Source organism: Salvelinus alpinus, chromosome 17 (assembly GCF_045679555.1).
Source record: "Salvelinus alpinus chromosome 17, SLU_Salpinus.1, whole genome shotgun sequence".
NCBI lineage: Eukaryota > Metazoa > Chordata > Actinopteri > Salmoniformes > Salmonidae > Salvelinus > Salvelinus alpinus.
In genome coordinates, this window is record NC_092102.1 from 11981361 (window position 1) to 12007131 (window position 25771).

Below are 25771 nucleotides of genomic sequence, written 5' to 3' on the forward strand. Positions count from 1 at the left end.
TTCAAGATGGCCACCATTGTTCCTGTACCCAAGAAGGCAAAGATAACTGAACTAAATGACTACCGCCCCATAGTACTCACTTCTGTCATCATGAAGTGCTTTGAGAGACTAGTCAAGAATCATATCACCTCCACCTTACCGGCAACCCTATACCCACTTCAGTTTGCATTCCACCCCAACAGGTCTACAGATGATGCAATCGCCATCACACTGCACACTGCCCTATCCCATCTGGACAAGAGGAATACCTATGTAAGAATGCTGTTCATTGACTACAGCTCAGCATTCAACACCATAGTACCCTCCTAGCTCATCATCAAGCTGGAGGCCCTGGGCAATTGGTTCCTGGACTTTCTGACGGGCTGCCCCCAGATGGTGAAGGTAGGAAACAACATCTCAACTTTGCTGACCCTCAACACTTGGGCCCCACAAGGGTGCATGCTCAGCCCCCTTCCTGTTCACTCACGACTGCATGGCCATGCACGCCTCCAACTCAGTCATCAAGTTTGCAGACGACCCAACAGTAGTGCGCTTGATTACCAACAACGACAAGACATCCTACAGGGGGAGTGTGGTGTCAGGAAAACAACCTATCACTCAACATCAACAAAACAAAGGAGATGATCGTGTACTTCAGGAAATCTTTGTACGTGCATTTACCTGTTGACATGAAATGGAGACAAAAAGCAGGTTGGCATTTATTGTCATGAATCTTGTTCTGGAGGCAGCTCCGCAGAGTGGTCCCTAACTAGCACAGCCACAAAGACATAAAATCCCATTTTAAACGTAACCCTAACCTTAACCCTTACCTTAACCACAGTGCTAACCCTAATTCCTAACCTGAACCTTAAATGAAGACCAAAAACCTAATTTTTGTTTTCATTTTTACGATATAGACCATGTTGACTTTGCAGCTGGCCCTGTAAGCTCAGTTCTGCCTCCAGGTAAAGATTCATGACAATACATGTCAACCTGCAGATAAAAAGGGTAAGTGACTGTTCTCATATGTCAGACAGGACAGATGTGTTTAAAACATTTAGGCTTGATCCTGTATTTGCCCTCCAATGTTGAGATCACACTTACTTCATGGCTGAGTTCCTCTTGTCCCTACAGAGTATAGGCTGGGACCAAAAAGCCTCATGGAACACATTTTTCACCTTGAGAGAAGCAGATCTAGCATGAGGAGCCCTTTAGGCCAGATAAAGGTCAGATAAACACAAACAGAAGTAGAGAAGAGGGGCAAGTCGTCCCATCAATGCCTGCAGCTGTGTTACCTTTTTTTCGAGTCTGATTCCATGATTTTGCAAACTTACGGGTGCCAGTGGGACACAGTAAGCAGAACAGCACTAAGCTACAAAAGAAAAGAAAAAAAGAAAGAAATATCCACTTTCAAAATACCATGTTTTTATCAGATCCCATTCCATTAAACATTCGGTATCACGGTATCACTGGGACAGACCACAGCTCCATAGGAGGATGAGAGACAGGCACGCAGTCCACAGCAATGAGCATGACCATGATGGGGTGACCACACTCCCCAGACGCAACATAAACATCCACTGATTAAAACTGGATTTTCAATTATTAAAATGTTTTGCTTGGAAAAGTCTTCAACTAACTCTTCACACCAAGACAGATGGGATGGTGCCTATGAAGAGAACTTGGGAGCACATCCACCTGCAGCTACTGTAATACCTTAGTGACAACCCAACATCTCTACAGTCTGTATTTATAGACTACTTCCCACCTGTGAACTCTACAAAAAAATGGGTTGAGGCATTCTGACAATTAGTTTTTTCTCTTTTCATTACAGCCGCTGATCTGCTTTTCCTTCTTCCACTCTCCCTCCATCTTCCGTTTCAGGGTATTTGGGTTGGGCTAGCTAACAAAGCATCCCTGTAAATATTAATATTGGCCTATGTGGTGTCTACAAGTCCCCTCTGCTCTGCTCTGTGTGGGTGAAGGGAACGGGAAAGGGGGATACCTAGTCAGCATACAACTGAATTCCTTTAACTGAAATGTGTCTTCCGCATTTAACCCAACCCCTCTGAATCGGAGAGGTGCGGGGGGCTGCCTTAATCCACATCCACGACAGGAGCACATACAGTGGGGAGAACAAGTATTTGATACACTGACGATTTTGCAGGTTTTCCTACTTACAAAGCATGTAGAGGTCTGTAATTTTTATCATAGGTACACTTCAACTGTGAGAGAAGGAATCTAAAACAAAAATCCAGAAAATCACATTGTATGATTTTTAAGTAATTAATTTGCATTTTATTGCATGACATAAGTATTTGATACATCAGAAAAGCAGAACTTAATATTTGGTACAGAAACCTTAGTTTGCAATTACAGAGATCATACGTTTCCTGTAGTTCTTGACCAGGTTTGCACACACTGCAGCAGGGATTTTGGCCCACTCCTCCATACAGACCTTCTCCAGATCCTTCAGGTTTCGGGGCTGTCGCTGGGCAATACGGACTTTCGGCTCCCTCCAAAGATTTTCTATTGGGTTCAGGTCTGGAGACTGGCTAGGCCACTCCAGGACCTTGAGATGCTTCTTACGGAGCCACTCCTTAGTTGCCCTGGCTGTGTGTTTCGGGTCGTTGTCATGCTGGAAGACCCAGCCACGACCCATCTTCAATGCTCTTACTGAGGGAAGGAGGTTGTTGGTCAAGATCTCGCGATACATGGCCCCATCCATCCTCCCCTCAATACGGTGCAGTCGTCCTGTCCACTTTGCAGAAAAGCATCCCCAAAGAATGATGTTTCCACCTCCATGCTTCACGGTTGGGATGGTGTTCTTGGGGTTGTACTCATCCTTCTTCTTCCTCCAAACACGGCGAGTGGAGTTTAGACCAAAAAGCTCTATTTTTGTCTCATCAGACCACATGACCTTCTCCCATTCCTCCTCTGGATCATCCAGATGGTCATTGGCAAACTTCAGACGGGCCTGGACATGCGCTGGCTTGAGCAGGGGGACCTTGCGTGCGCTGCAGGATTTTAATCCATGACGGCGTAGTGTGTTACTAATGGTTTTCTTTGAGACTGTGGTCCCAGCTCTCTTCAGGTCATTGACCAGGTCCTGCCGTGTAGTTCTGGGCTGATCCCTCACATTCCTCATGATCATTGATGCCCCACGAGGTGAGATCTTGCATGGAGCCCCAGACCGAGGGTGATTGACCGTCATCTTGAACTTCTTCCATTTTCTAATAATTGTGCCAACAGTTGTTGCCTTCTCACCAAGCTGCTTGCCTATTGTCCTGTAGCCCATCCCAGCCTTGTACAGGTCTACAATTTATCCCTGATGTCCTTACACAGCTCTCTGGTCTTGGCCATTGTGGAGAGGTTGGAGTCTGTTTGATTGAGTGTGTGGACAGGTGTCTTTTATACAGGTAACGAGTTCAAACAGGTGCAGTTAATACAGGTAATGAGTGGAGAACAGGAGGGCTTCTTAAAGAAAAACTAACAGGTCTGTGAGAGCCGGAATTCTTACTGGTTGGTAGGTGATCAAATACTTATGTCATGCAATAAAATGCAAATTAATTACTTAAAAATCATACAATGTGATTTTCTGGATTTTTGTTTTAGATTCCGTCTCTCACAGTTGAAGTGTACCTATGATAAAAATGACAGACCTCTACATGCTTTGTAAGTAGGAAAACCTGCAAAATCGGCAGTGTATCAAATACTTGTTCTCCCCACTGTATATAACTGAAATGTCGGTCATTACATTTTACATTTACATTTTATTAATTTAGCAGACGCTCTTATCCAGAGCGAGTGCATACATTTTCATACTTTTTTCATACTGGCCATCCTACCTGACCATCTGGGTTTCCTGTGGCTATGCTTCCTGCTGTCATGGCTGTGGTTCATCACAGAGTCTTTCTAGGATGGAGATTGTTTCTTTCTCTCTGTCTTTTGCTCTCTCTTTCCCACTTTCTTGCATGCACATGCACATGCACATGCACATGCACACCCGCACGCAACACACACATGCACGTACGCATGTGCAGACAAACACACACACACACAGCACATTACACCCACACAAGAAGCAATGTCTACTATACGACTGTAGGTGCGTCATTATGACTTGGTGACAGAGGCAACCTGCGTAGGTCTTTCTGGATGAGAACGCCTCGAGTCGACGCATTTAATTACACGGAGAAGCTATCTGGGAGTGAAGTCATGACTGGGTTATATTGTTGAGGAAAACTAAACTTCCATAACATTTTAATGGTCATGGATACTGAGGGTGTTCAGAGACATTTAAGAAATGGGAGAGTGGCTTTGAATGGAGTGAGAACTACATTAGTTACCTCACCTGTCTGAAACAGTTTAACTGTCAGGAAGGAGTTAATAGAGCTGTGTTGCATTTACTGCACTTATTACAGTAATTGTAAGGGCATGCATAAATTAGTGGATCAACACTATGTAGGCTACTGTAAGCATAGTATGATTTCTAAGGGAAAATGTTGTACTTGTCTGTGCATATTTGCTACAGTAGATATGGCTTGCGACTGCAATAAAAACATAAGGCAGTGTGGTAGATCATTCATTGTCATAGGCTTCAACATTTATGCCAGGCGAGAAACCAATTCAGGAAATAATGAAACAATACAATTCATGTACTGTATATGTTTTTGAGGTCATTTCCAGAAAAAAACATGTCAGCATGTAGGCCTACTAAATAATGTCTAATTTTTTCCACTCATGTACAATGAACTGTATTGTTGTAAAGCCTTTAGCCACATTATTACGCATATACAATTATGTGCACCCACATTCACAGACACAAGCGGGAGGGTTTAACCGTCCCTTTTTCAGGACCCTGTTTTTCAAAGATAATTTGTAAAAATCCAAATAACTTAATTGTAAAGGGTTTAAACACCGTTTCCCATGCTTGTTCAATGAACCATAAACAATTAATGAACATGCACCTGTGGAACGTTCGTTAAGCTTACAGACGGTAGGCAATTAAGACGGTAGGCAATTAAGGTCACAGTTATGAAAACTTAGGACACTAAAGAGGCCTTTCTACTGACTCTGCAAAGCACCAAAAGAAAGATGCCCAGGGTCCCTGCTCATCTGCGTGAACGTGCCTTAGGCATGCTGCAAGGAGGCATGAGGACTGCAGATGTGGCCAGGGCAATAAATTGCAATGTCCGTACTGTGAGACTCCTAAGACCGCGCTACAGGGAGACAGGACGGACAGCTGATCGTCCTCACAGTGGCAGACCACATGTAACAACACCTGCACAGGATCGGTACATCCGAACATCACACCTGCGGGACAGGTATAGGATGGCAACAACAACTGCCCGAGTTATACCAGGAACGCACAATCCCTCCATCAGTGCTCAGACTGTCCGCAATAGGCTGAGAAAGGCCGGACTGAGGGCTTGTAGGTTCTCACCAGACATCACAGGCAACAACGTCGCCTATGGGCACAAACCCACCGTCGCTGGACCAAACAGGACTGACAAAAAGTGCTCTTCACTGATGAGTCGCGGTTTTGTCTCACCAGGGGTGATGGTCGGATTCGCGTTTATCGTCGAAGGAATGAGCGTTACGCCGAGGCCTGTACTCTGGAGCGGGATCGATTTGGAGGTGGAGGGTCCGTCATGGTCTGGGGCGGTGTGTCACAGCATCATCGGACTGAGCTTGTTGTCATTGCAGGCAGTCTCAACGCTGTGCGTTACAGGGAAGACATCCTCCGCCCTCATGTGGTACCCTTCCTGCAGGCTCATCCTGACATGACCCTCCAGCATGACAATGCCACCAGCCATACTGCTCATTCTGTGCGGGATTTCCAGCAAGACAGGAATGTCAGTGTCCTGCCATTGCCAGCGAAGAGCCCGGATATCAATCCCATTGAGCTTGTCTGGGACCTGTTGGATCGGAGGGTGAGGGTTAGGGCCATTCCCCCCAGAAATGACTTGCAGGTGCTTTGGTGGAAGAGTGGGGTAACATCTCACAGCAAGAACTGGCAAATCTGGTGCAGTCCATGAGGAGGAGATGCACTGCAGTACTTAATGCAGCTGGTGGCCACACCAGATTCTGACTGTTACTTTTGATTTTGACCCCTCCTTTGTTCAGGGACACATTATTCCATTTCTGTTAGTCACATGTCTGTGGAACTTGTTCAGTTTATGTCTCAGTTGTTGAATCTTGTTATGTTCATACAAATATTTACACATGTTAAGTTTGCTGAAAATAAACGCAGTTGACAGTGAGAGGACGTTTCTTTCTTTTTTTGTTGCTGTGTTTATGTCTGTCTTCCACCAGGCTACCTAGCCAGTAAGCAAAGCTTGCTTTGAGAGAAAGGAAAACAAATGGTCCCAGAGTCTAAGTGACTGGATCGTGTGGTGGCCCTCTGACAGGCCAACTGGAAACAGATGAAGTCTGTATTCCCGCTTACCACCAGTCACCCCTCAACCCAGACCAACCGAACATCACAACCGCTAAGACAACTGCTGCGGTCACATCAACGTCAGGCTGGTGTCTTTTGTCGTCAGTCATGCTGGAATGTGAGGCAAACATCGTCTTGTTTTGCCTATTGTAAATGGGACTATGATTGCTCTGCTTCCATCTATTGTGTAATTGCCAATATTGATGTGGCAGGGCTGTGTTGACTTTTTGATTTTTCTCTGATAGTAGGCCAACTGTGGTAGGTAGGTCAGAGGACCACACAGTGAAGACCAGACTGATGATGGACTGTTATGACAGACTGAGAATTTGAGAGGCTCTCTTCTCAATGCCATCCTATGGCCTTGAATTCCTCCTTGGTGACTCACTTTCTGTTAGAGGGGCACATGATGCTCTATACACTGCCCCTGTCCAACACGTGTTATCAGGATAAGGATCAGCAGCTCCTGGACAAATAACGACTAGCCTCCTCTGTAAGTAAAGCATATTTATTTGACCTTCTCCAAATACTTTCTAACAGTAATGTCAGATGGCGAATTTGAACTTTATTCACACATTTGACTTGAACATTTCAGATACAGTGCCTTCCGTAATTATTGGGACAATTAATTTTGTTATTTTGGCTCTGCACTCCAGCACTTTGGATTTGAATTATACAATGCCTCTGAGGTTACATTGCCGACTGTCAGATTTGACATGAGGGTGTTTTCATCCATTTCGAGTGAACCGTTTAGAAATTACAGCACATTTTAGGGGACCAAAAGTATTGGGACAAATTAAATTATGTGTATTCAAGTGGTCAAAAGTTTAGTATTTGGTCCCAAATTCCTAGCACGCAATGATCACACCAAGCTTGTGATTCTACAAACTTGTTGGATGCATTTGCTGTTTGTTTTAGTTGGGTTTCAGATTATTTTGTGCCCAATAGAAGTGAATGGTAAATAATGTATTGTGTCATTTTGGAGTACTTTTTATTGTAAATAAGAATATAATATGTTCTTCACACTTCTACATTAATGTGGATGCTACCATGATTACGGATAGTCCTGAATGGTGAATAATGATGAGTCAGAAAGTTACAGATGCAAAAATATCATACCCCCAAGACATGCTAACCTCTCACCATTACAATAACATGGGAGGTTAGCATTTTTTGGGGGGGTTATGATATTTGTGCGTATGTAACGTTCTCACTCATCCTTATTCAGTATTCAAATACTGACATTTTCAAATATTCACATTTTAAATACCCTCAAATTAAAGTAGACAGTCTGCACTTTAACATGTATCATTAACTGTATCATTTCCAATCCAAAGTACTCGAGTAAAGAGCCAAAAGAAGAAAACAATGTTTCACTGTCCCAACAATTACAGAGGGCGCTGTACAGTGCATTCAGAAACTATTCAGATCCCTTACCTTTTTTCACATTTTGTTACGTTAGAGCCTTATTCTAAAATGGATGAAATAAAAAATATATAATTTATTTAGGACATTTTTGCAAATATATTCAAAATATAAAACAGAAATACCTTATTTACATAAGTATTCAGACCCTTTTCTATGAGAATCAAAATGTGAGCTTAGGTGCATCTTGTTTCCTTTGATCATCCTTGAGATGTTTCTACAACTTGATTGGAGTCCACCTGTGGTAAATTTAATTGATTGGACATGATTTCGAAAGGCACACACCTGTTTATATAAGGTCCCACAGTTGACAGTGCATGTCAGAGCCAAAACCAAGCCATGAGGTTAAAGGAATTGTCTGTAGAGCTCCGAGACACGATTGGGTCGAGGCACAGATCTGGGGAAGGGTGCTTGGTCTGGGAGGCGACCAAGAACCCGATGGTCACTCTCACTCTGACAGAGCACCAGAGTTCCTCTGTGGAGGTAGGATAACCTTCTAGAAGTACAACCATCTCTGCAGCACTCCACCAATCAGACCTTTATGGTAGAGTGGCCAGGTGGAAGCCACTCCTCAGTAAAAGGCACATGACAGCCCGCTTGAAGTTTTCCCAAAGGCATCTAAAGGACTTTCAGACCATGAGAAACAACATTCTCTGGTCTGATGAAACCAAGATTGAACTCTTTGGCCTGAATGTGAAGCGTCACGTCTGGAGGAAACCTGGCACCATCCCTACGGTGAAGCATGGTAGTGGCAGCATCAGTGGCAGGGACTGGGAGACTAGTCAAGATCAAGGGAAAGATGAACGGAGCAAAGTATAGAGAGATCCTTGATGAAAACCTGCTCCAGAGCGCTCCAGACTTCAGACTGGGGCGAAGGTTCACCTTCCAACAGGACAACAACCCTAAGCACACAGCCAAGACAACACAGGAGTGGCTTCGGGACAAGTCTCTGAATGTCCTTGAGTGGCCCAGCCACTCAAGGGCAACCCGATCGAACATCTCTGGAGAGACCTGAAAAAAGCTGTGCAGTGACGCTCCCCTTCCAACCTGCAGAGAAGAATGGGAGAAACTCCTCAAATACAGTTGTGCCAAGCTTGGGGGCATCATACCCAAGAAGACTTGAGGCTGTAATCGCTGCTTAAGGTGCTTCAACAAAGTGATGAGTAAAGGGTCTTAATACTTACAGTTGAAGTCAGAAGTTAACATACACTTAGGTTGGAGTCATTAAAACAAGTTTTTCAACCACTCCACAAATTTCTTGTTAATAAACTATAGTTTTGGCAGCGTAGCCTAGTGGTTAGAGCGTTGGACTAGTAACCGAAAGGTTGCAAAATCAAATCCCCGAGCTGACAAGGTACAAATCTGTCGTTCTGCCCCTGAACAAGGCAGTTAACCCACTGTTCCTAGACTATCATTGAAAATAAGAACTTGTTCTTAACTGACTTGCCTAGTTAAATAAAGGTAAAATAGAAATAAAAAATAAAAATATAGTTTTGGCATCTACTTTGTGCATGACAAAAGTAATTTTTCCAACAATTGTTTACAGACAGATTATTTAACTTATAATTCACTGTATCACAATTCCAGTAGGTCAGAAGTTTACATACACGAAAATTCCAGAAATGATGTCATGGCTTTAGAAGCTTTTGATAGGCTAATTGACATAATTTGAGTTAATTGGAGGTGTACCTGTGGATGTATTTCAAGGCTTACCTTCAAACTTTACTTGATATCATGGGAAAATCAAAGGAAATCAGCCAAGACCTCAGAAAAAAATGTGTAGAGCTCCACAAGTCTGGTTCATCCTTGGGAGCAATTTCCAAATGCCTGAAGGTACCACGTTCATCTGTACAAACAATAGTACGCAAGTATAAACACCATGGGACCACACAGCCATCATACCGCTCAGGAAGGAGACGCGTTCTGTCTCCTAGAGATGAACGTACTTTGGTGCGAAAAGTGCAAATCAATCCCAGAACAACAGCAAAGGACCTTGTCAAGATGCTGGAGGAAACAGGCACAAAAGTATCTATATCCACAGTAAAACCAGTCCTATATCGACATAACCAGAAAGGCCGCTAAGCAAGGAAGAAGCCACTGCTCCAAAACCAACATAAAAAGCCAGACTACGGTTTGCAACTGCACATGGGGAGAAAGATCCTACTTTTTTTTAAAAAATAGAACTGTTTGGCCATAATGACCATCGTTATGTTTGGAGGAAAAAGGGGGAAGCTTGCAAGTCGAAGAACACCATCCCAACCGTGAAGCACGGGGGTGCCAGCATCATGTTGTGGGGGTGCTTTGCTGCAGGAGGGACTGCTGCACTTCACAAAATAGATGGCATCATGAGGCAGGAAAATTATGTGGATATATTGAAGCAACATCTCAAGACATCAGTCAGGAACTTAAAGCTTGGTCGTAAATGGGTCTTCCAAATGGACAATGACGACAAGCATACTTCCAAAGTTGTGGCAAAATAGCTTAAGGACAACAAAGTCAAGGTATTGGAGTGGCATCACAATGCCCTGACCTCAATCCCATAGAACATTTGTGGGCAGAACTGAAAAAGCGTGTGCGAGCTAGGAGGCCTACAAACCTGACTCAGTTACACCAGCTCTGTCAGGAGGAATGGGCCAAAATGCACCCAACTTATTGTGGGAAGCTTGTGGAAGGCTACCCGAAACGTTTTACCCAAGTTAAACAATTTCAAGGCAATACTACCAAATGTAGTATTCTGACATTTCACATTCTTAAAATGAAGTGGTGATCCTAACTGACCTAAAACAGGGAATTTTTTACTAGGATTAAATGTCAGGAATTGTGAAAAACTGAGTTTAAATGTATTTGGCTAAGGTGTATGTAGACTTCCGACTTCAACTGTATGTAAATGTCATATTTCAGCGTTAAATTCTTTATACATTTGCAAAAATGTATACAATCATGTTTTTGCTTTGTCATTATAGGGTGTGTAGATTGAGGGAAAAAACATTTAAATCAATTTTGGAATAAGGCTGTAACGTAACAAAACGTGGAAAAAGTCAAGGGGTCTGAATACTTTCCGAATGCAGGCTACAGGATTTTGACACATTTATATAATTGGACAGTCATTAGACAATGAGAAACTCTTATTTGATGCTGTTGTAGTTGTTTTTGTTGTTGGACCATCACTCTATCAATAAGTGTCGCCTTACAAAGTGAGTGACTGAATGATCATCATCACATTTTCTGTGAAAAACTCACAATACATTACTGCTTCATTCAATAGCACATACAACTAAAATGTGAGCAGAAATACTCAACAATCACATGTACAGTATTATACTTCAATATACAAAAACAATCCTCCAGTTATCATTGATATATTTTTCAAATGATGGCAACATTTTGGCAACATTTTTGTGGGTAAGATATTTTAAAAAGTAGGAACTGATTGAGACTAATATCTAAAATCTTTTAGATTATGTATATCTGTATTACTGTATCTATCCCCAGTGTCTCTTTTTGTGAGTGTCTATAGAAGCCTACTCTTCTCCTTGACTCTGTTAGTTGCCTGTTATTTAAAGAGGCCTCCCACTGAGTTAAGTGATGGGACAAAGACAGGACAGAGCTACTTTGAAGCCAGAATAAAACATTTGAGTCACTGGTTATGTATCCCATCTGTATTATAGAGTTCCATATGCACCTAAAGGTACAGTAGTTTGCTCATTGGGTTAAGGTTTGTGTGCTCATTGGGTCACAAAAGCTATGCTTGAAATCTTGAAGTGTCTCATCAGACCCAAGGCTCTATTCTGGAGGAACAATAGTGTTTGAATCAGTGTACAGTAATTGCTGTCTTACAGTACAGCTTCCTGAGGATCGGCTGCCACCTAAACATACATAGCTTCTCAATTTACAATAACTGTATACAGTGTAGCAAAGATGATGGACAATAACTGTATACAGTGTAGCAAAGATGATGGACAATAAGTGCAAATGTGTAGTCCTTCACTAGATACCATTTGAAAATATTCATTTTAAAAGTTAGTAGAAACGCTGCCTCTACGTATATTTTTACCAGGATACTTTTCCCATTGTGGGGTGTTAAGGTTAATTACACACAGGCCCACTGAAAGCCCATCTGGGCTGGCAGCCTGGCACAGTGTGTGTTGGTCACTGCAATGTGCTGTAGAAGGCCTGTTTGGACGGTATGGTGGAGACCTGTGGCCGGAGTGTCTCAGTGCCGAGAGAATGCAGCATACAGGGCTTCCTTCTGAGAGATGAATGCCAAATATTACGTTTTCATGTCATCTATCTACCAGATCATTTCTTTAATCTACCCTGTTTCAGTTGAATAATTTCAAAAATTATTCAAAAATTTTCACTGTTTACAGTAAATACCTTCAAAAAGAAACACCAAAAGCTTAGTTTTGTAGGGTATATTAAATGTTTACAAAATATTTGTTTTGTTATACTTTATTCTACCCTTTACTCAAATCGTTATGCAAAGGGTAGAAATACACTGAACAACATTTTCATTGTTGGATGATCTTGTTTTTTTGCCCAATGTACCAGTACCAATATACTGTATACATTACTTTGTATATACAGTACATAGATTCCCAGAGATGTCGGTTTCTGTAAAGCTGCAATATATAGTTCCTTTTGGACACATAATATTTACAAATATTGTCATTTTTTAAAAGTATTGTTAATGCACTTTACAACATCATAGTGCCTTTGTAAAATATGCTTTCTCCCAGTTTCATAACACGGAATGCTGTACAGATGTAGGCTCTTCATTTGATCACCTTGTTGCAGGAGAACTTTCTTGCAATGCAGTAAATGTTGAACTTGTAGTGTATCTGAGGTTTAAAAAGACTTCTGAAGTTTGTTATTTCCACGTTGAAATTTCAGACTTGATTTTCCATTCCAAAAAAATGGATCAGCCCCGACAAAAAATGTCCATTTTTTATTATCTACATAATAATTCACATTTCCCTACTGTAGCAAACTGGCTCAAATTAAGATCCTACATCTATACATGTGGTCTGCACATATAGCCGGATGACTGGATGGCAGGGAGTAGAGGAGAGGTGGTCATCCTGGTCATCCTAAAGATCCCATCAGTACAACCGCTGGACTCCAACATACCTTGGGTCGCTTCTTCTGTCCCGGACCTCAATCTAAGGGCAAGAAAAAAAGTATCACAGCAGGGCATCATGTAAGGATATTGAAATAATACAAATTATATAGCAATGTATTACAATACAGAACCAGACAGTGCTTTGAACTCATTCAGCCAAAACACATATTATACAAGACGGGACTAATGGGACAAACACACTGATCAATTTAGACAATAACTGCACCATGCACGAAGCCATGACACTGTGTACTGTTCACTTACGAAGTCACTTACCCCGGACACAGCAAAATCTGCGAGAACAAAGTAAAATATTGTTGTAAACAGTGTCAAAAATATACATTCTGTTGAAGCCCTGTACAGCACATACAATATTACACACAGTATAATCTCTATCAGTGAGTTAGTGCAGGGTTAATCAGATGAGTGGTGAGAGAGACACTGCAGGTGATATATAGATACTGGCATATCCCACTGAAAGCTGGTGAGTAACCATGGAAACCACCATAGCGCGTATAGTATAAATAAATCACGATACTTTGGCATTTCCCTACCAAACAGTGTAATCCTCTGATCTGACAGTTAACAACTTCATGAGGGGTCTATTACTTTTCTGTCATAATGGCGACAGTGAGTTTTAGAACACTTCATATAAGATTCTGACATCAATCTCTTCAAAGGTCCCCTGAACGAACGCCTCTCCGCTCTGATAACTCAATATGATCAGACCAGTCTGATGCAATCCTGTGCAAACAGTGAGAACAGACTCTGGTGGACATTCCTACCCTCATTCATGCAGTTTCACGGTGAGTGCAATAGGCTAGACTGATCGACCTAATAACAATACCAGATGTATTATTTTATCATTCAGAAATCATGTCAACTATCAGAGCAGGTTATGCAATGGGTCCTGGTTAAAAGAAGTACATTATATAGAGAGTCTTGTCTTGGTCTAATCCATCCCTCACCTTTATTGTTGTCAGCCTTGCGTTCCTCCAGGAACATGTTGTTCTGTCTGTTTCCCAGGACGAAGGCCAGGAAGGAGAGGATCAGGGCGTCCAGGATGCCGATAATAGCAAGGATGTAAGACCAGCGGACAGAGCAGTTACCCAGGGTATACTTCCCCGTCTCTTCCCCACACAGGTCCCGCACCACCTCTGCATCCCAGCCATCTGGAAAGATTACACAGCCCAACACCAGGCATACAGCTGGGGGGAGAGAGAAGAGAGAGAGGATGTTAAGGAGCTAGAGTCTATGGAAAACATGGACGCGTGATTCAAAAGCTAAACTTTTATTACATTGTCATCAAAAGACCAGTAAAAATCCTAGAGATGTCTAAAGATCATTACATGTAAATAAGTGTTTTTTGCATAGACATTATCATTGAGGGTTTCCGTCATTTTAAAGTAGTCATCTGAGTGGGGATTCCTATGGGTTGGGAGTGATCAGCCAATGATCAGAGCATTGTCTTCTTCAAATTGGTTTGCCTACTTTGTAAATGGCTTTAAGCTATATGACCGCCATCTTGTGGCCACAATAAATGAATGACACAAGATTTGATTCCAGACTCCAGCATTGCGGATAGCTTTACACTTTTTTTTAAACTACTTTAAAATGGAGATAGCCACAGTGCCGAGTCCATAACTTCACAGATGCCATAATTGTCACAGATACAAGGTTGAGATCTCTATGGTCCAAATACAGTATAGGCAATAAAAAAAATGCAAACCATAATTGCTGTAATTGCTATAATGTTTTAGAGGAGACATGAAGGAGACATTAGCATTGGCATGGAAAATCACATAGAAGTCATGAGTCACTCTTCTTTGAGTGAGAGAGTAAGTAAGATCCCTGTGCCTGGCTCTCAGGGTTGGTGGGGTGGAACAGGGTCTTTTCTGCTGATGTTCCTGCTGCTGCTTATCTTTCAGCTCTGGGCCTCTCTGAGTCCCCAACTCTCACTCATTCTTCTGTCCCGGGAGTCTCCGATTCCCCCTCGTCTGCCTCGCTGCTGCTGAGCTCACTGCAACCTCTCTGCTGATCCCATACTAATGTGCTTGTAAGATTGCCTCCCAGATGATATTCCCAATACTGCTGAGCAGCGCCAAACACACGGCTTCCCATTATTCCCAAGCAGCTCATCCATCAACGGTATTGAGCTCAGACAGTCCGGTGGATAACGATGGCATTATGCAACTGCAAACATAGACACACAGATGAAAAGACACAAGCCTGAAACTCTCTAATAATAACAACGTTTGATCGTGCAGCTAAATGTAGAAATGCTTGTACTAAATTTGGACTATACTAGACATTCGGATTTTCTATTGGAAGGGTCTTTCTCCTCCTCAGTCGGCCCTGTAAAGCTTCCCCTGAGGTTTGGTGAGTAACACTCAGCAGTGTGCACTACATCCCTCCCCAGCCTTGCTGGTCTGCTGGCCTTCAGGCCTACTAACCCCCTTTTTATTTATATGGCCTCCAGGTTGAAAATCATTGCACCACAAATATCTTGTTCTGAGAAACAAAATCCAAGCGCTTTGAAGTTGCCTTTTCTCTTCTTTTCCCTTCTGTTTCTCCCCTCTCATAAGATATTTCTGAACTTGTACAGAGAACTTCAAAGGCAGCAGCCAGGGAGAGGAGTGAGGAGGAGACAGAGCTACAGAGTAGAGCAGTAGAGCTGGCCCACTTTTAGTTCTCTCTCTCTCTCTCTCTCTCTCTCTCTCTCTCTCTCTCTCTCTCTCTCTCTCTCTCTCTCTCTCTCTCTCTCTCTCTCTCTCTCTCTCTCTCTCTCTCTCTCTCTCTCTCTCTCTCTCTCTCTCTCTCTCTCTCTCTCTCTCTCTCTCTCTCTCTCTCTCTCTCTCTCTCTCTCTCTCTCTCTCTCTCTCTCTCTCTCTCTCTCTCTCTCTCTCTCTCTCTCTCTCTCTCACACACACACATACCTGTTCTCTCTTTCCGCTCACTTTTTTTTCACCTCCTCGCACCTCATCGCTTACTCTCACAACTAAATAATAAACTCCAAAAGACCCCAATTCAAAGAAACATTTCAGAGCCTTTAGTGTCTGTATGCTACCATGTGTAGTAGACCTGGGCAGTTCAGTTGAGATATGAGCATTTGAAGCAGTTCAGGCTGTGTAACGGAGAAGGTCACTAGGAGCTGTGGGCCTAGCAGCACCATAGGGTTTATTCTCACACCCATCAGACTGATGCTTTTTGACAACTGAGGGCAGTAATGTTGGTAAGCCAGATCTGGAACATTCAAAATATCCTGGAGCACCATGGTTCACGTGGCTGAAGAGGCCAATGTGAGAAGAAGAAAAAATAAGACGTTTCTGGTAAAGAATGAGTAGATTATGGCTAACATGTTGTGGGCATGTGTTTAAAGTGTTAAAGTGTTAAATAACATATGTGCTGCACTTTATACATCTAGTCCCATTATCATGATGAGAGCTCTGGGCCCCATTTGACCATAATTACTCTGGAGTTGTATTCTTCTCTTAACCATGCAAACACAATGTTGTGGGGCCCCAGGGCTCCAATAAGTAAAATGAAAGTGTCAAAACAGTCTGTCAAGTGCTGTACTTGAATAATCTCAATCTTACTCCATTTGCTTTGATATGAGTGCAATACCCTTGTTAAAACAAAGTATATCGTTTATTTTTTATAATTAATTGGTATTAGATTTAAAAGGTGATTGAATTTCTCCTGAATTGTAATGTTGCTAATGCATTTCTTCTGAATAAATATTTCTTTAATGTACAAGTGAATAGGTTGGTTTACTTTTAAGTTTAAGTTTTGACCAATAAGGTAGCTTGTTAAACTGAGGCCATTGGAAGAGTTGACCTGGTTAACAGGAAGCCTGGGAGAAAGAGACGTTGAAAAAAGAGGGAGAGGCGTTGAAAGAGAGATGGAGAGACATTATCAATGTTGGTGAAGAAAATCTATGAAAGAAGACGAAGACGATAAAAAATAGAAGAAAACCCATACCTACCGAGTTTTGAAGGGAAATACTGATTTGACTTTATAAGAGAGTTATTATTATTTTGTTAAGAAAGACTTAGTAGAGACCGAAGCTACCGTCTCATCGTGGAGGTATTTGACAGCCTCGAGGTTAGCCTAGCAACGTGCGAGACCCTGGAGAGAATTGCTTGGGAAGATTAACAAGTTCATGTTTCCTTGGGATATCTGTTGCTGCTAAGGAGTACTGTCTGCATTGATAGCTGGATCTTGTGAGGACACCTGCACGGAACTGCTATACTCCGCCGAGGAAATATCTACAAGTAGTGAGTAACCACAACGGTGGGATGCTTCGGGACTTTATGCGTGTCGTAATATTTTTGAGCTCCAACGCGCGCCAACGGGTTTAAGCAAGCTTGCCAGTAATTTGGACATGGGTTGTGAAAAATCATTGGGGTTTATTATTTTCATTTCTTTTGATGTGGTACATTGAAAATGTGATAATATACATATTGAACCTTATGTCTGTTGCCTTGGTGGAGTCATTTACTGTTTCAGTGTCATTTAAATGCATGGGAAAGCATATCATTCTATCTGAAGTTAACGTTAATACTCTAGTTGTCATCACCCTAGCGAGTTTACAATAGGGATTCTTATTGGAGATGTCCTTCTCACCTAATATCCCATGCTGTTCAGATTAGAGGTCGACCGATTATGATTTTTCAACGCCGATACCAATACCAATTATTGGAGGACCAAAAAAGCCGATACCGATTAATCGGACGATTTTTTTATTTGTTTGTAATAATGACAATTACAACAATACTGAATGAACACTTATTTTAACTTAATATAATACATCAATAAAATCAATTTAGCCTCAAATAAATAATGAAACATGTTCAATTTGGTTTAAATAATGCAAAAACAAAGTGTTGGAGAAAGTAAAAGTGCAATATGTGCCATGTAAGAAAGCTAACGTTTAAGTTCCTTGCTCAGAACATGAGAACATATGAAAGCTGGTGGTTCCTTTTAACATGAGTCTTCAATATTCCCAGGTAAGAAGTTTTAGGTTGTAGTTATTATAGGAATTATAGGACTATTTCTCTCTATACCATTTGTATTTCATTAACCTTTGACTATTGGATGTTCTTATAGGCACTTTAGTATTGCCAGTGTAACAGTATAGCTTCCATCCCTCTACCGATGTGAAATGGCTAGCTAGTTAGCGGGGTGCACACTAATAGCGTTTCAAACGTCACTCGCTCTGAGACTTGGAGTAGTTATTCCCCTTGCTCTGCATGGGAAACACAACGACAACAGCCACCCTCGAAGCAGCGTTACCCATGCAGAGCAAGGGGAATAACTACTCCAAGTCTCAGAGCGAGTGACGTTTGAAACGCTATTAGTGTGCACCCCGCTAACTAGCTAGCCATTTCACATCGGTTACACCAGCCTAATCTCGGGAGTTGATAGGCTTGAAGCACAGCGAAGAGCTTCTGGAAAAATGCAGGAAAGTGCTGTTTGAATGAATGCTTACGAGCCTGCTGCTGCCTACCACCGCTCAGTCAGACTGCTCTATCAAATCATAGACATAATAACACACAGAAATACAAGCCTTGGGTCATTAATATGGTCGAATCCGGAAACTATCATCTCGAAAACAAGACGTTTATTCTTTCAGTGAAATACGGAACCGTTACGTATTTTATCTAACGGGTGGCATCCCTAAGTCTAAATATTCCTGTTACATTGCACAACCTTCAATATTATGTCATAATTACGTAAACTTCTGGCAAATCAGGCGGCCCAAACTGTTGCATATACACTGACTCTGCGTGCAATGAACGCAAGAGAAGTGACACAATTTCACCTGGTTAATATTGCCTGCTAACCTGGATTTCTTCTAGCTAAGTATGCAGGTTTAAAAATATATACTTCTGTGTATTGATTTTAAGAAAGGCATTGATGTTTATGGTTAGGTACACATTGGAGCAACGATACGCACCGCATCGATTATATGCAACGCAGGACACGCTTGATTAACTAGTAATATCATCAACTATGTGTAGTTAACTAGTGATTATGATTGATTGATTGATTGATTGTTTTTTATAAGATAACTTTAATGCTAGCTAGCAACTTACATTGGCTTCTACTGCATTCGCGTAACAGGCAGGCTCCTCGTTGAGTGCAATGTAATCAGGTGGTTAGAGCGTTGGACTAGTTAACTGTAAGGTTGCAAGATTGAATCCCCGAGCTGACAAGGTAAAAATCTGTCGTTCTGCCCCTGAACGAGGCAGTTAACCCACCGTTCATAGGCCGTCATTGAAAATAAGAATGTGTTCTTAACTGACTTGCCTAGTTAAATAAAGATTAAATAAAGGTGTAAAAAATATAAATAAAAAATTTGCCAAATCGGTGTCCAAAAATACCGATTTCTAATTGTTATGAAAACTTGAAATCGGCCCTAATTAATCGGTCATTCCGATTAATCGGTCGACCTCTAGTTCAGATATTATAAGTAAGGTAATATCGTGAGAGTCAAATTCGAGCCTGGTGAGAGGGTTACATGAGCTGTTAAAACATGCTACAATGTCACTCTGAACACAAATAATCTCTCTCTACGTCTCGTCCTGAGGCAGGGGAAATGCAGAAAAGGAGATGGACGGGAGGGCAAATGAAAATGCAGTCTACCCTGTTGGTGTGAATGACCTTAGTACAGTTTTAATTAAGGAGACAATAGAGAAACACCTCTAAGGGGGAAAAGGACAGCTGTTTCTATTGTTCTCCAAGAGGGTAATTCAATTACTATCAAATATTTCTGTGATTTGGCAATCAGGCTAGAAGCCCAGTTCTGTTACCTTTTTGTCAGACTTTGGCATTGTTGTTTTCTCTTCGCTTTCTGTGTTATTTTGTCAGACTGGACAAGCACACTGGCAAACCAGACAGACTCACATGGGGGGGTTGAGTAACAGTTGAGTTACAACTTTTAAATCACTCTGGATTCGAGCATTATTACACTGTTAATAACTATTATTACACTTCTTCAGTTCACACTCACAAGTTACTTTTAAGAAACGGTAATGAAAACAAGACTAACTCCTGAGAGGGTGTGAGGTTTTCAGCAGTGGGAAGACAGTGGTTTGGGTCTGCATCATCTGTGTGATATCACTGACAAACATAGTACAATAAATCATCTATCTTCTGCCACTGGCCAGCCATAGCCCCAAACCTTGGCAAACCTTACATCAACGCTGCGAGGGCAATCTGTTTCATTATTGGTCCGTCTGTTGCTCCACTTGGCTGGCGTTCTCTTTTTTCAAAGTGGCTCCTACGTCTGGACCTGAGGTGTCAACTCATTCAAACCCCTGTGCCCAGCTCTCCACCGTTCCAAGTCAATGTCGCAACACATATGCTGTCAAGTGCATTTATCGTCTGGTGCCCAGCTCCAGTCCCCTAGGTACCCAGCAGGGTGGGAAAAATCAGGGTGGGCAATCTAAGGTTACCCTAACTATTCAGTGACACATCCCAAAACCACAACTCCCTCCGTTTTAGCTATAAGGAACCAAGTTATTTTCCCTCCCTGATCTTTGAGAACGGTTTTCGGTGAAGCTAAGGAAAAGCCCCAGAATGATTATAAAGCCTGAGCAAGTGAATCCTCTCATTTTTCTTCCAATCTCTCTCTCTCTCTCTATCTCTCTCTCCCCATCTCTGTCTCTCTCTGTGTGTCTCTCTCTCACGGGTGACAATTCAAATACAGGTCAAAAGAATACGTTATTCACTCTGCAGAATATTTTTAGTAGCGCACTGTTGACTTTGGAATGATTTATTTGTGCCTGATGATTAAAACATGTGCATTTCAGGGAAGCCTGGACAGAAATCCCAGGTCAAAGAGAAAGCATGGGATCTCCTGGGATAGATATTTATATTTATATAAATGTATCGACTTGCTACATCTCCTTTTGCAAGCTTATGGAAAACACTTGCACGTGCATGCACTTATCCACACACACATGCACACGAGCATACTCGCACATACACAAACACACACGCACATACAAACGCAACGCAATACATTTTTCAGAAACAGCAAAAAAGGGGCCTACTAATAAACTAAATGGAATCCTCCTCATCAATTCGGCAACCACCCACACACACACACACACACACACACACACACACACACACACACACACACACACACACACACACACACACACACACACACACACACACACACACACACACACACACACACACACACATTGCATACATTACCGTAGAGGATCAAAGAGCACTTTTACAGTAACACAGGTAGAACAAAAAAACATGTTAACACAGGGAAAAACAAAACGCCCCTGGTACTGAATGAATGGGGGTTTAAAGTGAGGAAGACATCTCCCTGAAGGGGACCAGAGGAATAAGATCCTCATAATGAGCTGCCTCTCTTGTTATATAATATCTCATACGAGGCTGACGCACATCCAACACCACAGAGAGGGGGGGGGGGGACACGTGGGCTATCAAACGCAGTGGCTCAGTGGCATGATTGTGGACTACAGGAAAAGGAGGACCCCATTCTCATCGACGGGGCTGTAGTGGAGCAGGTTGAGAGCTTCAAGTTCCTTGGTGTCCACATCACCAACAAACTAACATGGTCCAAGCACACCAAGACAGTTGTGAAGAGGGCACGACAAAACTTATTCCCCCTCAGGAGACTGAAAAGATTTGGTATGGGTCCTCAGATCCTCAAAAGGTTCTACAGCTGTACCATCGAGAGCATCCTGACAGGTTGCATCCCTGACTGTTATGGCAACTGCTCGGCCTCCGACTGCAAGGAACTACAGAGGGTAGTGCGTGCGGCCCAGTACATCACTGGGGTCAAGGTTCCTGCCATCCAGGACCTCTATACCAGGCGGTGTCAGAGGAAGGCTCTAAAAATTGTCAAAGACTCCAGCCACCCTAGTCTCTGCTACCGCACGGCAAGCGGTACCGGAGTGCTAAGTCTAGGTCCAAGAGGCTTCTAAACAGCTTCTACCTCCAAGCCATAAGACTCCTGTACATCTAATCAAATGGCTAGCCAGACTATTTACATTGATGTTCAAACCCCCCTGGTAGCCTACAGCTCAAAAGCATGACCACGGGTGAAGGGAATCCCATTATACAACAAGTTGTTAGTTCAGAGCTTCTCATCTCATCCAGGGTATGTGGAAGCAGATCCGCATTTGGTTTCATTCTGTTCCACTCTCCATGGGGTCGAGGCTTGAACTGGTTTTCTATCTGATTAGAGGTCAACTTAATTGAACATGAAACCATGAATGCTTGTTGGTACCATTCAGTAATATACAGCACTAAAGCTTGTTCCTGCTATTATATTCACAGCTCTTCTACCTTTGCATTAAAGTTGGATAAACACCTGTATATTGTCTGGCCTCATGTGATCAATAAAATACTACAATGTACATTTCCTGTAGAAACTGCTGATTCGTTTTTGTCAGCCTCTCAGCCTCAGGACCTTGCGCAGGGACAGAAACAATAGAAGAGCCCTGATGTAACTTACAGTTAAATTTCATTCAAAAACTGTATTTTGGTCTTTTTTTCACAAGTCAAGTGTTGATTCAGTTTCAAAATGTTTTGCATGTCAGCAGTCAAGTTATCAAGATTATTGGACTTTTAAGAAGCAGAGTGTCACCAGACACACACATGATGATGAAAAATGCATCATATGATGCAGAACGCATCATCATGATGATGAGGCTAGTGACATTTTGCTTCTTAAAAGTCCAATATCTTGATTGACTGCAGACATGCAAAACATTTTGGGACCGTGTCAACAGTGGACTAATGAAAAATAAATACCAAAAGATCGTTTTTGAGTGAAATGTCTCTTTAAAAGGAATATAGTATGCTGCTGCAGGAGTAGCTAGTTGTAAACTGAGTAGAGCGGAGCAGAGCGCCAGACCATGTAATGCTTAGTTCTGTTTAATATTTCAGGGAGACAGGGTCAGGACATGAGTGAGAGATGAGTTGATGGAGGTCCTATGGGAGATGGGGTGTAGAGTTAGAAACCACTGGCCTGTAGAAATCAGGCTTTCCTCTTTTAGGTTATGTGCTATTATTTTGGAGGGACACATAACAATTAGCATATCTTGTATTTCTGGGAGACCAGCTATCGTATGCACTTGCATGGCCTTACAGTGGCAATGAAAAGTATGTGAACCCTTTGGAATTACCTGTATTTCTGCATAAATTGGTCATCAAATTTGATCTGATCTTCATCTAAGTCACAACAATAGACAAATATTGTTAGTGTGCTTAAACTAATAACATAAAAATTATTGTATTTTTCGTGTCTATATTGAATACATCATTTAAACATTCACAGTGTAGGATGGAAAAAGTATGTGAACCCCTAGGCTAATGACTTCTTCAAAAGCTAATTGGAGTCAGGAGTCAGCTAACCTGGAGTCCAATCAATGAGACGAGATTGGAGATGTTGGTTAGAGCTGCCTTGCCCTATAAAAAACACTCACAAAATGTGAGTTTGCTATTCACAAGAAGCATTGCCTGATGTGAACCATGCCTTGAAAAAAAGAGATCTCAGAAGACATAAGATTAAGAATTGTTGACTTGCATAAAGCTGGAAAGGGTTACAAAAGTATCTCTAAAATCCTTGATGTTCATCAGTCCACGGTAAGACGAATTGTCTATAAATGGAGAAAGTTCAGCACTGTTGCTACTCTCCCTAGTAGTGACCGTCCTGCAAAGATGACTGCATGAGCACAGTGCAGAATGCTCAATGAGGTTAAGAAGAATCCAAGAGTGTCAGCTAAAGACTTACAGAAATCTCTGGAACATGCTAACGTCTCTGTTGACGAGTCTACGATACGTAAAACACGAAACAAGAATGGTGTTAATGGGAGGACACCACGGAAGAAGCCACATTGCTGCACGTCTGAAGTTTGCAAAAGTGCACCTGGATGTTCCACAGCGCTACTGGCAAAATATTCTGTGGACAGATGAAACTACAGTTGAGTTGTTTGGAAGGAACACACAACACTATGTGATTGTGAAAAATAACAAAAAAAACTACAATTATAACATAACTCAAATGTCCAAGTTTATCAAGACATTTTGCAGGAGAATGTCTTAATAAACACCTTCTGGAGTGGCCCAGTCAGAGTCCTGACCTCAACCCGATTGAGATGCTGTGGCATGACCTCGAGAGCAGTTCACACCAGACATCCCAAGAATATTGCTGAACTGTTTTGTAAATAGAAATGGTCCAAAATTCCTCCTGAATGTTGTGCAGGTCTGATCCTCAACTACAGAAAATGTTTGGTTGAGGTTATTGCTGCCAAAGGAGGGCCAACCAGTTATTAAATCCAAGGATTCACATACTTTCCCCACAATGCACAGTGAATGTTTACACGGTGTGTTCAATAAAGACATGAAAACGTATAATTGCTTGTGTGTTATTAGTTTAAGCAGACTGTGTTTGTCTATTGTTGTGACCTGGATGAAGATCATATCACATTTTATGACCAATTCATGCAGAAATCCAGGTATTTACAAAGAGTTCACATACTTTTTCTTGCCACTGTCTGTCTTTTTCCATTTTGGTCAGTATGCTATCCATTCCTCTCTCGATGTGTTTGGGATGGAGTGTGTGATTGATTTCTCCTCCTTCTGTCTAACACAGTTGCAGGGCACCAGCGAAATGACAGAGGGTCTAAACTTATCGATTTCACCTGGGCTTTTCCGGTACTCATTAAAAAAAACAAGACGTGTGTCTTGGGGGTGTTATTCTATGTGGGTGTGTTATGTTTGCTATTTCGTATACTGGCAGTAATGTCATTTGTCCCTCTTCAGTCACCGTCCAGAACAGGCCACCGCAAAGATGGTGGATAAATGAAGATGTCCCACTCAGGCTGTTTACCATTGGGGGAAAAAATAGCCAGTTCCAGTCTGCTTAACAGGGTTGCTCTCCCAGAAGCACCAATGCATTAGCAGTTGGGTCTGGTCTTCTTAGTTCATTGACTCTATATGAACCAGAAAAATTGAGGGAGAGAGATGTCTCGCTTCTTCTTCCGTTTCTGGCTCCGTACTGAATGGCTTAGCAACCGCGTGACCCAGCATGACAAACTTGAACATGGTTAGTCAGGGGATCCTGCTTCGAGCGTACTGCATTTCCTGCTTTCTAGATGTAGCTACTGTATCTTTGATGAAGGTTGTGTTTGTGCTAACGTTAGCACACGAATGTGAGGATATTTCAGTTGGAGAAAAAACCCAAGCCGTATATGAAAAATGAATCTCGTTCTTTCAACATAACATTTGCGACAAAGTCTTGCATATATTGTTGTCTAGAAAAGTCTGAGGCGCTTCATGCTAATGGTTAGTTCGGCTGTCGGTAAATAAATTACGTTTGAGGTTGATTCTGGTGAGCGATTGGATAGTGTGCACTGCAGCACACCGGGCAGTTGTGATCCGGATGATTTGATTACTGCCAGCCGTGATTAGAATGTGCCAGGCAGTGGTCCCGTGTGGGCAGGATTGAAATCAAAACCCAACCGTCATTAAGTTGTGACATCCTCAGGTCCACAAATCTCACAAAACTCAGTTTTGGAATATATTGACTTTATGAAATGATCCTACATACACATGTTAGTACATTTTGGCACAGAAATAAACTTCTGGGACGAATATTGATGCAACATAGGCCGTATTCAACCAGAGAAGTTGTTTTTGCGTTCAGTTGCACTTTAAAGGAGCATTCGCCGGAGACAGAGTGGAGCAAGACAGGCAGTTCAGAGATCCTGTCATATAAACTCACTAAGAAAAACAGAGAAAAG

The 25771-nt window shown here is 42.1% G+C and overlaps 1 protein-coding gene across 2 annotated transcripts in view; it reads right to left on the reverse strand.

Moving 5' to 3' along the window:
• Positions 1 to 6910: 6910 nt before the first annotated feature.
• LOC139542128 (LHFPL tetraspan subfamily member 3 protein-like) overlaps positions 6911 to 25771 on the reverse strand; it is a 33062-nt gene continuing 14201 nt past the window's right edge. Inside the window, exons 2-4 of one of the 2 annotated variants that reach the window (XM_071347198.1) lie at positions 13934 to 14173; positions 13242 to 13258; positions 6911 to 13005 (exon numbers count right to left, since the gene is read on the reverse strand). In XM_071347198.1, the coding sequence (XP_071203299.1) occupies positions 12946 to 13005; positions 13242 to 13258; positions 13934 to 14173 (317 nt within the window). In that variant the 3' untranslated portion in view covers positions 6911 to 12945. Of the gene's footprint in view, positions 13006 to 13229; positions 13259 to 13933; positions 14174 to 25771 lie in introns of both variants that reach the window. The other variant, XM_071347197.1, reaches the window with a different exon arrangement.